Here is a 14,345-nt window from a genome sequence, read left to right on the forward strand (position 1 = left end):
CTGAGCCAAGAAAATGATTGCTGTGACAACTGTCGGCACATAAAATGTAATGTAAAAAAATATTACACATGAATGTAAATAATGTATGTAAATTTAAAAAATCAAATAATGTAATGTAAATATAATGTAAATAAATAATGTAAATAAATAAAAAGCTTGTTGCATATCTGCAACTGTGGGTGCTACAAGGTTAATGGCTGACTAAGCATTAATAACAGCCATGTCATGACTGCACTGTGCCATGAGCTAAGTGTCTGTTATTTAACTCATTTAGGCAACGCATCATCTGGATGAGACGGGAAGCTGAGCACCAAAACGCAGATTAATCCGCTGTTTCCTCAGGTTTAGCTCGATTAAAACCTTTCAGATGTTGAAGAAGATCATTTTTAATAAGAGCATTGTGGAAAGCATGGCGGCAGAAGCGAACCTTTTGGTTTGTGTAGCGCTTCTGGCCTCAATGTTTAGAACTGCTGGTATTAATCCCTTTTACCATGTTGGGCCTGAATTTTAGCAGCTTTATTTTTCCTGTTTGGATGAAGCATTTCTGGGTAAAGATGAGAACAGCAACAGCACGTGGAGATGAAATTGAGCTGATAAGAGGATCCTCTCAGTCTGCAGCAGGTCTGTCTGTTGTTGGAACAGATATTTCTCAGGAAAAAGTTTCTGTTGTGGGATCATTAAGCCTACCTCTCTCATAATGGCTCACATGCAGATGCAGCATATGAGGCTTTACAGATGTACAGAAAATGTTCACTGGGGAGAAAAAAAAAAAGTAAAAATATGTCAAGTTGCATAAAACATCCAAAAGTATAAACCTGAATGACTCACTAATAATCTCAGGTAATTTAAATTTGACCTCATCTTCCTTTCAATGATGCACAGAAATCGTTGCTCAGGCCTAAAAATAACCAAAAACCTCTTTAAATTCCCCATTTATCTCTCTTTCAAAGGCAGGTGGGGAAATTTTAAATATATGCAACTCCAATTTCAAAGAAGAGGTCAAATGTCCTACGGTGTCCCAACTGTTCTGAAACCGTGTTTGTATTTTTGCCTGTAAAAGTCAAACCAAGGTGTATGTGCTGCTCCTGTCCCACACGTCTGCTGCTACGACTTCTTAAAAAAGTCACGTTTGCCTGGTGCGAGGTGAGGTGGAGTGAAAGGATAAAGTTTAGTCCTGAAAATAAAGATTGCGTCCTGCTCTCCGTCTCATTTGTCTTTGCTCTCAGACGGCTCATTCCGGACGAATCGAACACGCTCACAGCATGCTCCAGCAGCACGCTTCGGGTGTCCATGGGAGCCAGAGTCTCGGTGACGCCGGCAGCCCCCTGCCCCAGCGGGGCGCGGGTACCCAGAATTCCCGGCTGCAGAGCGAAGGCTCTTTTGGTCTCGTCGGTCCGGGAGGAGAAGGACCCGATCACACTCTCGATGTGAGTGGAAACCACTGGGTCATGTGTTACATATTCATTCATAAATTAGTCCTCATTGGTGTAAAATTATCTCTGTCAAAAATCTCACTTATCCTCCTGAGTGAAGAATAACTTGTCTGTATCTACATAGAGCGGACAAGCTCTATGGAGGCTGCCATGTCCTTCCGGTCTATGAAAAACGTCGAAGTGCCGAGAGGGACATAAAGCACTTCGAATCACGTTTTCCCCTTTTTTTTTTTTTTTTTTTTTAATATACAATATGTTACAGTTACGCTTTATACACCACCCCTTTTACAGTGAAGACAAATGCTATTGTTTCAGTCTTGCATGACATGTGCACGCCGTGAATTAGAAAGCACCGATATCATTACATCCACATTGCTTCGTTATCTCAAGCCCCGCAAAAATAAATAAAAAAAAAAAAACTTCCCAAGCTTTAATGTATATTTATTTCTTGGTCTGACCACTCCCGAAATAAGCCCAATTTAAAAAAAACAACACAAGACATCTGCCTCAAAATACATTCAGAAGTAGCATTTACCTAAATCAGAGAAGTATGACGATTTAGTGTATACCAACTACAAAAATGTCTTCTATACAGTTAGTATTCTGCACAGAGTTGGGTCCCAGCACATACTTTTAGTTTTCCTCTGCAGCTCTCAAAGAGTGCAAACATTTGAGGCCAAATTTAGTAGAATAAGTCTGGCGACATTCTAGAAAACTCAATCAATCCAGAAGGAGCGGTAAGCTCACATCTTATCTGGTGTCCAGCTGCTTGTCCTGGTTCAGAACTATTCATTTCAATTTTAAAAATACAAACATACTTTTACAAGTGGAATGAATATGTTTGAAGCTGCGTGAAAAAGTCGTTGTGTTTTCCCCATTTTGACGTCACGTTTGCGCGCAGGTATAAACAGAGCCAGTCTACGCCATTAGACATTCTCTGGTATAAACCAGCCTGAACGGCCTGCACTTTTGTTCGCAATGGAAGACCATAGTTATGCCACGCCACAGGAGAAGGGATCCTCGTCGCCAAAAAAGCCAAAAAGAGAATTGAAAAGGCAACGTGAGCTTCTTGAATCTTGACACATACCGCCTGCCGTAGTTCAACGCACATTTGAAAACGCGAGGCACTAGAGAGCAAATTCATTCGACTTTGCAAAATAAAATTGCACCACTAGATGGGGGAAGAAATTACACAGTGTCCCTTTAAGCTCACTTTAGACGTGTGGACTTGAGTGTCTCTGTAGTTGGTATTTTTCATGCCTGACCTCAGAGGAAACAGGCGGATCAAAGAAAAACTAATGATGCTTTTAAAATTGTCTGTCATGAAGCTTCTTCCTGAGCTGACCAACCCGGACGAGCTGCTGTCCTACCTGGGCCCCCCCGACCTCCCAAACAACGGCAGCGACGACCTGCTGGCGCTGTTCGAGAACAACTGAGCTCCGGCTTCCGGAGCAGCCTGCTGTTTGCCTGTGTCGGCTCTGTTTGCACCCACTGTGTGTGTGAGTGACAGTGAGCGTGAGTGATGGTGGGTTTTTTGGTGTCTCTCTTTCTTTCTGAAGTGTCCTCTGAAATCCATTGAGTACAGTGCGGTGATGCAGGGAGGAACAGTGTTCCCCTGTGGACGCTGACGGGTGAGTATGAGGAACAGAACCGTTGACTCTGCTGACCAGCAGTTTAAACTATCGCACAAATCGCAGGCTCGAGGGTTCTTTCATCGTGATGATTCTCTGTCGGCCAGGATGATGGAAGCTGGAGTTGGAGGACAGTAAAGTTCATTGCATATTGCAGCATTGTCCTCATTGTGGAATAATTTCCCATAAACCAGCAGATTCCACCTGTAGGTCTGTCGTAGGAAACTCAGCTGTGGGTCCAAACTTTATTCACACTGTCCAAACGAAACAAAACAATAGAACAGATTCCAAAGTGTCCAAAACCACCAAATACGTCCAGCTGAATGTTTGTTAAAGTATGATGGAGTGGCACTGAGAATATTTAGTAGATCTGAATCCAAAAGACAGCCGAGCATTTTTCCATACTCTTGAGTTTTCTTCTTTCCATCAACGCTCACGTGATGATGCGCGTGCAGCTGTGGGGTTGTTTTCTCATCCCGGATAACAACTCGGTAAAGAATAAAGGTCTTCACACGGATGATTTATGGGACCCTCCACTCAATTTGGCAGCAGTATTCAGCTGAACTATGGAGTCCACATTTCAAATTTAAGCTTTATTTACGAGCGGTTCAGAAAACCTTTAGACAAAGCAATCATCCTGCATGAGTGAAAGACCTTTAGGATTTTAATATTCCATATTATTGTTCTCAACAAAAGACATGAAAAATCCAAAACCAGCACTGTTTGTTCATCTCTCAGTAGTTTTGATTCTCTACACTGTCTCTACTTCCGATGTTTATCTTAAAAATCCCATTTTAATCTCATTTTAAGAAGGAATGTTTTCAGCTCGCCCGTGTTGCCAGAAAATGACGCGTCGCTGTATTTTCTGTTTCTGTTATTCGGTTTCAGCACCTTTCACGTTAGAACTGGCACAGATGCCGGTATCTGAAACTCCACGACGGTGTGCACCTTTTTTCATTACTTTACTTTCGCTGTAGGAACACAGGCGTTTCATATGTGAAGTCTGTGTGGGTGAAGGAACAATTGGAATCAGAAAAACGCGACCAAATTGCTTGTGGCACACGGAGTGAAGTTTAAAAAAAACAAAAACATTATTAATTATGTTTTAAGTCTGTTTTTTGTAAAGAATTCCATGTATCTATTATTATAAATAAGGAGGAAAACAGCAACTGTTTTAGATTTACAAGGTGAAATTGTGCGCAGCATGAACTCTGACACGGACGGTAGAAGTTACAAAGTGTACCTGAAACGCACCATGAAGTACCTTGTTTTTAGTTCCAGTTGGCACTTTTAAAGCGATGTTGATTTACAATCAGTCCTTTAGATTTGGGTCTTAATGATTTCAGCTGTTTTAATTTTAAAAAAAGAAACGAATTGGAGAGCTGGGTTTTTTATGTGCTGCTCACAGCCGGGGTCGGGCTATCAGGGGAGACGAGCCAGCGCAGCGCTGCTCTGATGCCCGTCTTAAAAGGGAAGTAGTCACAGGTGCCCAGCATGTCGCTACATTAAATGCTAGTTGCTTTTTTTAAAGAATGAGTGCGGACGGTAATACGCTCTGTGGCACGGCTTTACAAGAGGAAAAAGTACACAAACATCAGATTATATCAGTATGTACTGTAGTGTCTGTTTTGTTTTTTTGTTTTTTTTATTATAATATGTTGTTTAAAAATATAGATCAAAATGTAAAAGTTGACAGGCTGTCCAGACTTGTCTTTAGCTGCGGATGTTTGGATTTCCAGAATCATGGCAGATCTTTGAACTCTGAGCCTCATATTATATTATCCAATCGGGTTTTTGAGTATTTCTACTCTCTTGTCCAAATTTGAACAGACCAGTCACTAAACAGGATACCTTCATTGTTGGTTTTGGTCATTTTTCATGGGAATAGTGGACGATCAGATGGTATAAAGATGATATCCTCAAGCTTCTTTGATGTTACACTCTCAGGAAGATGATGAATGTGAGCAGAGAAGTGATGAAAGAAAAGATCTGAAGATGAACTCAACAGAAAATGACACTTTTAATAAATGATGCTGGGAGCGTGTTGAGGCCCATTGTTTCTACATCCTTCAGCACTGTGAAATACGACCCCCACACCTCCACCTTTCCTTTCCTTTGTTGGGCCACCCTGTTTCAGGGTCTCAAGCATACTGTAAATGAACTGTGTGTCATGGCATTTTCTGCCATTGGAACGCTATTTGTATGTTTCTAAATGGTTTGACATGTATAACCCATCCTGACACGGGTTTATGTACTGTATAATCAGCTGTTTTCATTAGAGAACGTGTGTGTATCAAACTAATTGTTAATCATGGTAATTTTAATGTCATTAGTTGGATAATGGATCATTGTTGGCACTGTATACATTATGTTAGAAAACTATAAAGCAGTTGTATAAATGTGAAGGTGGTACATACATAGCTGCATGTATGACAGAAAACAGTCAGCTGGCAGTAAGACGCAGGGGTTGATTCTTAATACCACTTTTTAAAGCTGACGTCGTTTTTCTAGGATTGATTGTGCGACCGCACCCTTTGTGGGTCAACATCTGCCTCCACAAGGCAACAACAAAACATGTTCTTTGCCAATTTGAGCAACAAAACAATGTTATATTTGGAAATGATGGACTATTTAACTGCAAATTTGCTAGAAAAAGAATAATTTTTTTTTTAAATATGTAAACTATTCCACATATTTTGTAACACATTGTAACTGACATTATTTTCTATTTATTTTTTAATCATAATCATCATTGTACCCACAGTTACTTTGTCCCCCTCCTAAATCTGAATTAAAAGTCACTATTTGACAAAAAGAGCTTGTTATGGATGCTTCCAGATGACCCGCATGTGTGTTGAAGCAAAGAAAGGCTGTTCTATTTAACGTTTTCTAAGAAACTGTAACATTTCAGCTCCAATTCCAGACTACATTGGCAAATAAAATGCACATAAAATGTTGTCATGCAGGACTATTTGATTGAGAATAAAGAAAAGATGGGTTTAAAGAACTGGCCAACTCATCCAGCTGTTATTGTTTTTGACATGGCTAGTTTTTAGTTCACCTGTTTATCAAGTATCTAATACTTTGTAGTGAACCCCAAACCAGAAAAGGTTGGGATGATGAGGAAAAAAGGTTTACTTTGATTTTCAGGTCATTGCGTACAACATGGAACCAAGAAATGTAATGCTTTTTGTCCTCTGCCTAATTTAATTCCTTAATGTACTCTATAGTGCCAAACATACACGCTCATCTGACTTTACACTCATATGAACTTCAGTAACATCCCATTCTTAATCCATATGACGTCGGCCCACCCTTTGCAACTATAACAGCTTCAACTCTTGTGGGCAAGCTTTCAACAAGGTTTAGGAGTGTTTATGGGAGATTTTGACCATTCTTCCAGAAGCTCATCTGTGAGGTCAGACTCTGATGTTGGACAGAAGGCCTGGCTCACAGTCTCTGCTCTGATTCATCCCAAAGGTGTTCTGTCGGGTTGAGGTCAGGACTCTGTTTGGGCCAGTCAGGTTCTTCCACACCAAACTGGCTCCTCCATGTCTTTATGGACCTTGCTGTGTGCACTGGTGCGCAGTCATGTTGGAACAGGAAGGGGCCGTCCCCAAACTGTTTCCACAGAGCTGGGAGCATGAAAGTGTCCAAAATCTCTTGGTATGCTGAAGCATTCAGAGTTCCTTTCACTGGAACTAAGGGGCCAAGCCCAGCTCCTGAACAACAGCCCCCCACCATAACCCCCCCTCCACCAAACTTTACACTTGGCACAATGCAGTCAGACCAGTACCGTTCCCCTGGCAACCGCCAAACCCAGACTCCTCCATCAGGTTGCCAGATGGAGAAGCGTGATTGGTCCCTCCAGAGAAGGCGTCTCCACTGCTCTAGAGTCCAGTGGCGGCGTGCTTTACACCGCTGCATCCGACGCATCGTATTGCACTTAGTGATGTATGGCTTGGATGCAGTTGCCATGGAAACCCATTCCATGAAGCTGTCTGCGCGCTGTTCCTGAGCTAATCTGAAGGCCACATGAAGGTTGGAGGTCTGCAGCGACTGACTCTGCAGAAAGTTGGTGACTTCTGAGCACTATGAGCCTCAGCATCCTCTGACCCCGCTCTGTCATTTTACGGCTGAGCTGCCCAGTCGCTTCCACTTTGTTATAACACCACTGACAGCTGACTGTGGAATATTTAGCAGAGAGGAAACTTCACCACTGGACTTGTTGCACAGGTGGCATCCTATCATGGTACCATGCTGGAACTCACTGAGCTCCTGAGAGAGAAACATTCTTTCACAGATGTTTGTAGAAGCAGTCTGCATGCTGAGGTGCTTGGATTTATACACCTGTGGCCATGGAAGTGACTGGAACACCTGAAATTAGTTATCTGGATGAGTGAGTGAATACTTTTGGAAATATAGTGTATATCCATATTTATATCCAATAAATGTCCAATTTAGGGCAAGTAATGATATTTAAAAAAAGTTATTAGTGAAATAAGTGACGTCTACGGGTGATCGTTAATGCGATTTGGTACGAAAGTAGCATCCGTGAAAGGCTGAGAAGGATTTTTGCATATTTCTCCCTCTACAGAGTAGAATATCATTAAAGCATTCAGGGAATCTGGAGGAGTTTCAGTGTGTAAAGAACAAGGGAACAAGCCTAAGCTGGACCCCCGTGACCGCTGACCCCTCAGACGGCGCTGCATCAGGAACCCTCATTCATCAACAGCTGATAGAAGCACACGGACAAGGGATTACTGTGGGAAACCTTTGTCCAGCACTACGATCCAGAGTTCCATTCACAGAGAAGAAGCCTGATGTTAACCTGGTGCACTTCTCTGGGCTCGGAGGCGTCTGGGATGGAGCGTCACAGGGTGGAAACGTGTGCTGTGGTCAGAGCCATCAGTGTTCCAGATCTTTGTTGGAAGAAATGGAGCAAAGAGCCAAAGCAGCATCCAGCCTGCTGTCAGCAAGCAGTCCCTGCAGCCAGGCTCTGGGATGGGATGGGCTTGGATCAGGGCCCCAATGAGCAAAGCTCATTTCCACTTCTGTGATGGCAGCATCAATGCAGAAAAGTTCACAGATTTTCCAGGGACGTCCATGCATTTTTCAACCAGACAGTGTAAAAGCACATTCTGCACACATTCCAAAGGCACGGCTGAGGAAGAAGAGGGTACGGCTGCTGGACCGGGAGAGCTTTGAAGCAGCCACCCCCCCGTACTGTTGCACACTGTTAGCAGGAAGAATGGGATAAAATAACAGCTGAAACTCTTCATCACTTGGTGTTCTCAATGTCAGAACGTCTTAGTGTTGGGGGAAGGAATGGAAATATCAAAGTGATAAAAACCTTTACTGTAGGCCTAAAAACAAAAATGGATCTGTGTTATCAAATTAAATTCAGCTGAATCAAATTATTAAAAATACCATGGGTTACTACTGTCTGCAATCAAAGCAATTTTTTATCCCTTGGTTGGTTAGTCAGTCCATTTTTCCAGCAGTTGTATGAATATGGATTTAATCCCGTGTTTTGCATCGTTTTATTGATTTATTTGGACTACAGCTTTTTTATACACCGCTAAAGGTGGGCTTGTTGCCATAGAGATGCCAATTGACATCATATTTAGAATGACCCCGCCCATCTGTGTTTCTATTGGTCCATTCTGAATCCTGTCAGGAGGACGCAGCTGTGATTGGCTGTTGTTGGGCTCCATCACACCATATATATATAAACATACTTATAAAATCTGGGTGAAGCTGACGCGAAGGGAATCCACCCTGGATGATAAATATGGGAAACCCCAGAGTTTTCTTTGACATCTCTATTGATGGCGCCCAAACTGGCCGGATTATAATGGAGGTAAGGTCTGCTGTTTATTTTATTTTATGTCCAATACGATCAGGTTCAGCTTTAAAATAATCCAAATGTTTCAAATCCATCTGCGCGGTTTGTAGACATCCTGTAGCTGTGACAGACATATTTCAGCGCGTTAAGTTGTCCCATGCAGCTTTTAGTTTCACAGTTTTTCCTGTAGTAAAGCATATCTAACGGTATCAGAGCAGAAGGCAGCTGTTATAGACTCCCAACATGACCTGAGATGTGCTGGAAACGCCCAACAGCAGCCTGACCTGCAGCTCATTCCAACAGAAAGCTCTGCTGGTCAGGCTGCGAATGATTGACGTCCAGTGTTTCTATTTTCTAAGAATTGAGACTTTTTGATGTTTTTTTTATTATTATTTCAAGCAAAAAGCACCAAAATATGATCAGGTTTAGGCCACTCTAATGGGAGGATGGCATCTTTTGGTAGTTTTCACCCTGAAAAATCAAGCATCCTAAAGAAAAGCCTCATTTTTCACTGTTCGCCTGTGTTACTGTTTGGTCGTTCATTTCTTTTCTACTCACTGAAATCTCTGTTTGGCAGCTGCGAGCTGATGTGGTCCCAAAGACTGCAGGTGGGTAAGCTTATTAACTGCAGAGCTGCCTTTACTCTTTTCTTTGTGAAGTGTATATTCATTAGTCCCCGGCAGTATTTATTCTAAATCTGGGTCGAGGCTGTGGGTGAAACAGAGTGTCATCTCAACACATGAACTATATGAGCTAAACGTGAGTGTAATCACTATTTGAAGGAGCTATTTAGGTCAATAATAATGGTTTTGGTTATTTCCTCAAGCTGTAAATAGGTGATGTGTTGATTTTGGACTCGTGACATTTGTGATGCTCCTGACAAGCAAATCTGCATGATGCATAACTGTGCCTCTGTCCCACATAGTTATGTGACCTATTTACTTAGTGCAGGAGAGATGGCCTATATGCTTTGTGTGTTCATGTAGTAGATTCAGTAACAGCTGCAACATGGTGGTTAGCAGAGATCTCAGACTAGTTTCCTGTGTTTAATGTGTGTTTTTGTGGAGTTAGAAGTGTTTTTTGTCTAATCTGCAAGGTGCCATTAATCTAACAAGTGACTAACTGCAAAAAGGATTACAAAGAAGTTCTAATTCTAATTAGATGGAGAATTTCTGCAGCCATAAAGAGACCCAAAAACAATTACAGAGAGTCAGATGGCTGAAAACATGCAGAAGGAGCTCGACTGACCACAAAAACTAAAAAGGAAGCATTAGATTAAAAAAATAAAACAGAAACGGTGTTCAGAGACAAAGAAAAAGCAGCCACAAGAGTACAAAACAACCACAAGTAGATACAAAAAGATTTCAAATAAGCTGCAGTAACAAAAACCTCCAAAAAGAACACAAAACAACCACAGAGAATTAAAGCAATTAAAGATGCTGAAGGAATGCAAATGGTCACTCAAAACCAGAAAGAGAATGAAAACAACCACATAGATGTTGGTGAACGCTAGAATAATCCACGAAAAGGTGCAAAACAGCAACCAAGAGACTCAAAACCATGAAAAAGACACGCAAAGTAACCCCAGAGACTCAAAACCACCACACAGACTTATGTTCAAAGACCACAAACTGATCCCGAGACCCACAAGCACTGCAAAGAAAAATGACTTTACAGAGATATTATTAACCCCAAAGACATTAAAAACCACTAAAGTATCACCAACAACTGATGATCATGGATGTGCCAATATTACTTAATATTTCCAAAAGCAGTAAAACATACAGGCGAGAACAAAGGGATCTTCAGCTGTATGAACGCTAAAACGTTTCATCCCCTCTGACCATCATTGGCCTCTAAAGGTTTGAGTTTGAGGCCCCAGCTCTATTTTTCCTGTACTGCATGTGGCGTTTACACCTTAAAAAAGGTGACACTGGTTTTATTTTACAGAAAATTTCCGCGCTTTGTGCACAGGAGAGAAAGGCTTTGGCTACAAAGGCTCCTCGTTTCATCGTGTCATCCCTAAATTCATGTGTCAGGTACGGATGAGAGTGTCTTTATCAGCCGTAATTCTGCTGAGTCAGCTGGAGTTTATGAGTGTGTGTCGTTTTTAGGGTGGAGACTTCACCAAGCACAATGGAACTGGAGGCAAATCCATCTATGGAGACAAGTTTCCTGATGAGAACTTCCAGCTGAAGCACATGGGAATGGGGACGCTGTCCATGGCGAACTCAGGGCCCAACACCAACGGGTCCCAGTTCTTCATCTGCACCGCCTCCACCGACTGGTGAGCCCCTCTCTGAGCGACTGCCAGGACTTTCAGCATGTTCCAGGCGTTGCTTCACATACTAATGGGCTGCTCTGCTCTCCAGGCTGAACGGGAAGCATGTCGTCTTTGGCAGCGTCGTGGAAGGCATTGATGTTGTCATGGCAATGGAGAAGCAGGGCACAAAGAGCGGCACTCCTAAAGCCAAGGCTGTCATTGCTGACTGTGGTGAGCTGAAATAGTGCAGCACAGCTCTTTGGTTCAGCTGCTGCGGTAAAAAAGGAAAATGTTTGTGTTTATATTTGTTCTGTCATTTTGGGTTACTTTCTAATCTGCCCTTTTAAGGACATCATTTGTAATCAAAAGCTGAATAAAACTATACTGATTTCTTGATTTCTGATCTGTGATCATATCTGTATTTTAGAGTTTGTGTTATTCAATCACAACATTAGAAAAAAAATGTCTGTTTTAGCTCACGGTTGCTCGGACAGACCTTGCAGACCTGAACAGGAAAAAGAAGGTGTGGAAAATAAACGAAGGGATTTGTAAAGAGGTGTTTGTGGCTTCCATGTGGTTCACTGCCTTTTCTTTCTTTTCTTCTTCTTCACATAGTTGAGAGATTTCTCCAGTAGAGAGCGCTGTAGTCTCAAAGTAGGTGCAAAGACATCGTTTTCAGTGGACAAGTCATGGTAAGGGAACACAAGGGTGACAAAGGCTGAAACCGTGTGTGAACAACCTTCACATGCTGAAGCATAAAGACTGCAACCAGGAAATGCCTGAAGGCAGACTTTTTAAAGGCTTTATGGACAGATAAAATGAGGGTTACTCTTGATGAAGCTAATGGATGACCTCAGGGCATCATTTTAACTCCGGCCCCATTAGGATTGAGGCGGGCTGCGGCTGTTAATGGACTGAAAATCAACTCAGTTTCTGGAATATACTTTTTTTTAAACAGTGGAACAGGTAGAGGGCTGCTGTGTTCATTAAAGTAGTGATCTTCAAGCATTAATCATTCATATTTTTTGTTCTACGTTGCATGTTTTCTTATCTTGGGAAACAAAAACAAACCCATTTTTTAGGGGACATAACTTTTAAACATTTAGAGCAGCGCCACTGGAGAAGTTTGTCAAATTTAAGACTATGTGCTCCTGACTCGTTTTGAAGTACACTGACTTTTGAATTGCACATTTCTGGGTCTGAAAACTGCCCTCGACCACCCGGGGCTCACGGCTTTGCTTTCCAGCCCCGCACCGCACCGATTTGCTTTATAGTCACTCAAATTTTTTATGGGCTTTTGGTGGCGTCTTTCTGACTTCTTCAACACGACACCAAATTCATGCGCATGGCTGTACATGTGCAGGGCTCACACTGCAAATTGCTTTATGAGCGGTGTTACATCCCAAAACTGTAGGGGGAGCCAAAGAGTAGGGAAAATTCTATTGCGTCACTAAAAGTGACTGGGACATAGTAATTGCTCCAAAGGGTTGTTGAATACCACAGATCTCAGAAGAGAGACTCTGAGGGAGAAGGGGCAAAGTGAAGTCGGGTGGGTCGCTCCACGCCCTAAAGTGGATGTAAAATAAGCTGCTTTACTGTCTCTCTGTGCTACTCTGACTATAGATGGTCAGAGATAATTCATGAAATTGTGTCGACATGTGAAAAAAGGGAGGAGTGTGTCTTCTTAACAAAAAATCTCAGGTGTATGGTTTCACGAACAAAACTGCAAGTGGAATCATGAGCCAAATTGAATTAGAAAGAGCTCTGAATCTTTTTTAGCAGTTGTAAAACTAATGAATGGATCTCAAAGCGAGTGGGTCTGAGGTTAAGATCAATTCAACACTGAGGACAACACAGTAACTCACTGTGGAATCCGTGCAGTTCACCTTTGTTTCATAGAAAACACAGGAACACTTTTCAGAGAGTTTTCTTTTTAATGTACAGTCAAGTACAGAATTTATCAAAACAAATATATCAATTTTTTTTTGTATTTTTCACATTAAAAAGACCAACTTGAAGAACACAGATTAAGGCATCAACATCTCCTTTTCCAGTTTCTTCTTCAGTGAACCTCAAAGAGAGTGATACAAAAATAAATTCACAAGAATTCAAGTTTCTTTTAGAAAGCTTTCTGTAAGAAAACGAAGAGATAGAAAAAGGAACAAAGACCAACAACAGCAAATCATTTCACCATGAAATCACAAATACAAAATATTCAGATCCAGTACAACAAAGTTAAAGATCATAATGGTTAAAGAGCTCCTGTCCACAAATTATCTTTGAATTCACAATTTATCGAAATACCTGCCCTTTTTGTGTTTTTAACTGAGTGGATGGCAGATTCTGCTGTTTTAAGACATCATACTGTGTGTTCCTCCAGTTTCCTGACACAGAATGTAACACGTGTAAGAAGGAGCAGGAGTAACTACATATTTCTAGACTTCAGTCCAAATTTGATACAAAAAAATTTGGTTATTTCAAATATTTTTCAATACTATAAGGCATAGACTGCACGCAAAGATATACAACATGACAGCTGTTACAATGACGTGTAAAGGGCTGACATGACCTGACACTGGACACAATGAAAGTACGACACCATTTAGTCCTAAATATGCTAATTCACGCGGGATGTTACCCACAGACATTCAGCAACTTTACCAGCGAGGCTCGAATACTTTCTTTTGCAAGCAAACGCTGAGCTGTTGTTAGCTTGGAAACTGGTGTTCAATCTGGTCAGCAGCATCATCAGCGCAAGATGATAGTGCCCATTTTTCTATTCTGACTGCTTTCCTATGGTAGCAGGAAGTGGTGGCTCATCTTTATATACAGTCCGGTAGAATAAAGACTCTGATGTGACAAGCTGAGTCATTCATAAGTCTTTAAGTAGCCAGCAACGATGGCAATTACTTATGCTTACAAATTGCTAGCGTCATGTCCATTTTGTTTCCTTATCTAGCATGCTTTTCAACCAAACCACATTTCAAAATACCACTGAAACTAGTAGCTTGATATTTCACGAAATACACAAAACTGCTTTCAAACCAAAAGTGATTGTACATGATGTCAAAAACGGTGTAATAACAAGTTCTGATCTCCTGAATGCAGAGTAGATATGAGTCACATCAGTCTCATCTACTACTGCAGGAGAGCAACTTAATATCCAAAAC

The 14,345-nt window shown here is 41.6% G+C and overlaps 2 protein-coding genes across 6 annotated transcripts in view; both read left to right on the forward strand.

Moving 5' to 3' along the window:
• zmiz2 (zinc finger, MIZ-type containing 2) overlaps positions 1-6,071 on the forward strand; it is a 45,222-nt gene extending 39,151 nt beyond the window's left edge. For all 5 annotated transcript variants that reach the window (XM_075455236.1, XM_075455234.1, XM_075455233.1 and 2 more), the window contains 2 exons: positions 1,227-1,427; positions 2,762-6,071. In XM_075455236.1, the coding sequence (XP_075311351.1) occupies positions 1,227-1,427; positions 2,762-2,869 (309 nt within the window). In that variant the 3' untranslated portion in view covers positions 2,870-6,071. The remainder of the gene's footprint in view (positions 1-1,226; positions 1,428-2,761) is intronic.
• A 2,719-nt stretch (positions 6,072-8,790) lies between these two features.
• Positions 8,791-11,732, forward strand: ppiab (peptidylprolyl isomerase Ab (cyclophilin A)). The gene is made up of 5 exons (XM_075455200.1): positions 8,791-8,927; positions 9,490-9,520; positions 10,863-10,951; positions 11,027-11,199; positions 11,285-11,732. The coding sequence occupies exons 1-5, from the start codon at positions 8,850-8,852 to the stop codon at positions 11,418-11,420; spliced, it is 507 nt and encodes a 168-aa protein (XP_075311315.1). The 5' UTR covers positions 8,791-8,849; the 3' UTR covers positions 11,421-11,732.
• Positions 11,733-14,345: the final 2,613 nt, after the last annotated feature.

The sequence above is a fragment of the Odontesthes bonariensis genome, chromosome 22, assembly GCF_027942865.1.
Source record: "Odontesthes bonariensis isolate fOdoBon6 chromosome 22, fOdoBon6.hap1, whole genome shotgun sequence".
NCBI lineage: Eukaryota > Metazoa > Chordata > Actinopteri > Atheriniformes > Atherinopsidae > Odontesthes > Odontesthes bonariensis.

Coding starts and splice junctions, on each gene's coding strand:
- ppiab (XM_075455200.1), top strand. CDS start 8,850: ATGATAAATATGGGAAACCCCAGAGTTTTCTTTGACATCTCTATTGAT. Junction 9,521..10,862: donor TGTGGTCCCAAAGACTGCAG/GTGGGTAAGCTT, acceptor TTTATTTTACAG/AAAATTTCCGCGCTTTGTGC. Junction 10,952..11,026: donor TCCCTAAATTCATGTGTCAG/GTACGGATGAGA, acceptor TGTCGTTTTTAG/GGTGGAGACTTCACCAAGCA.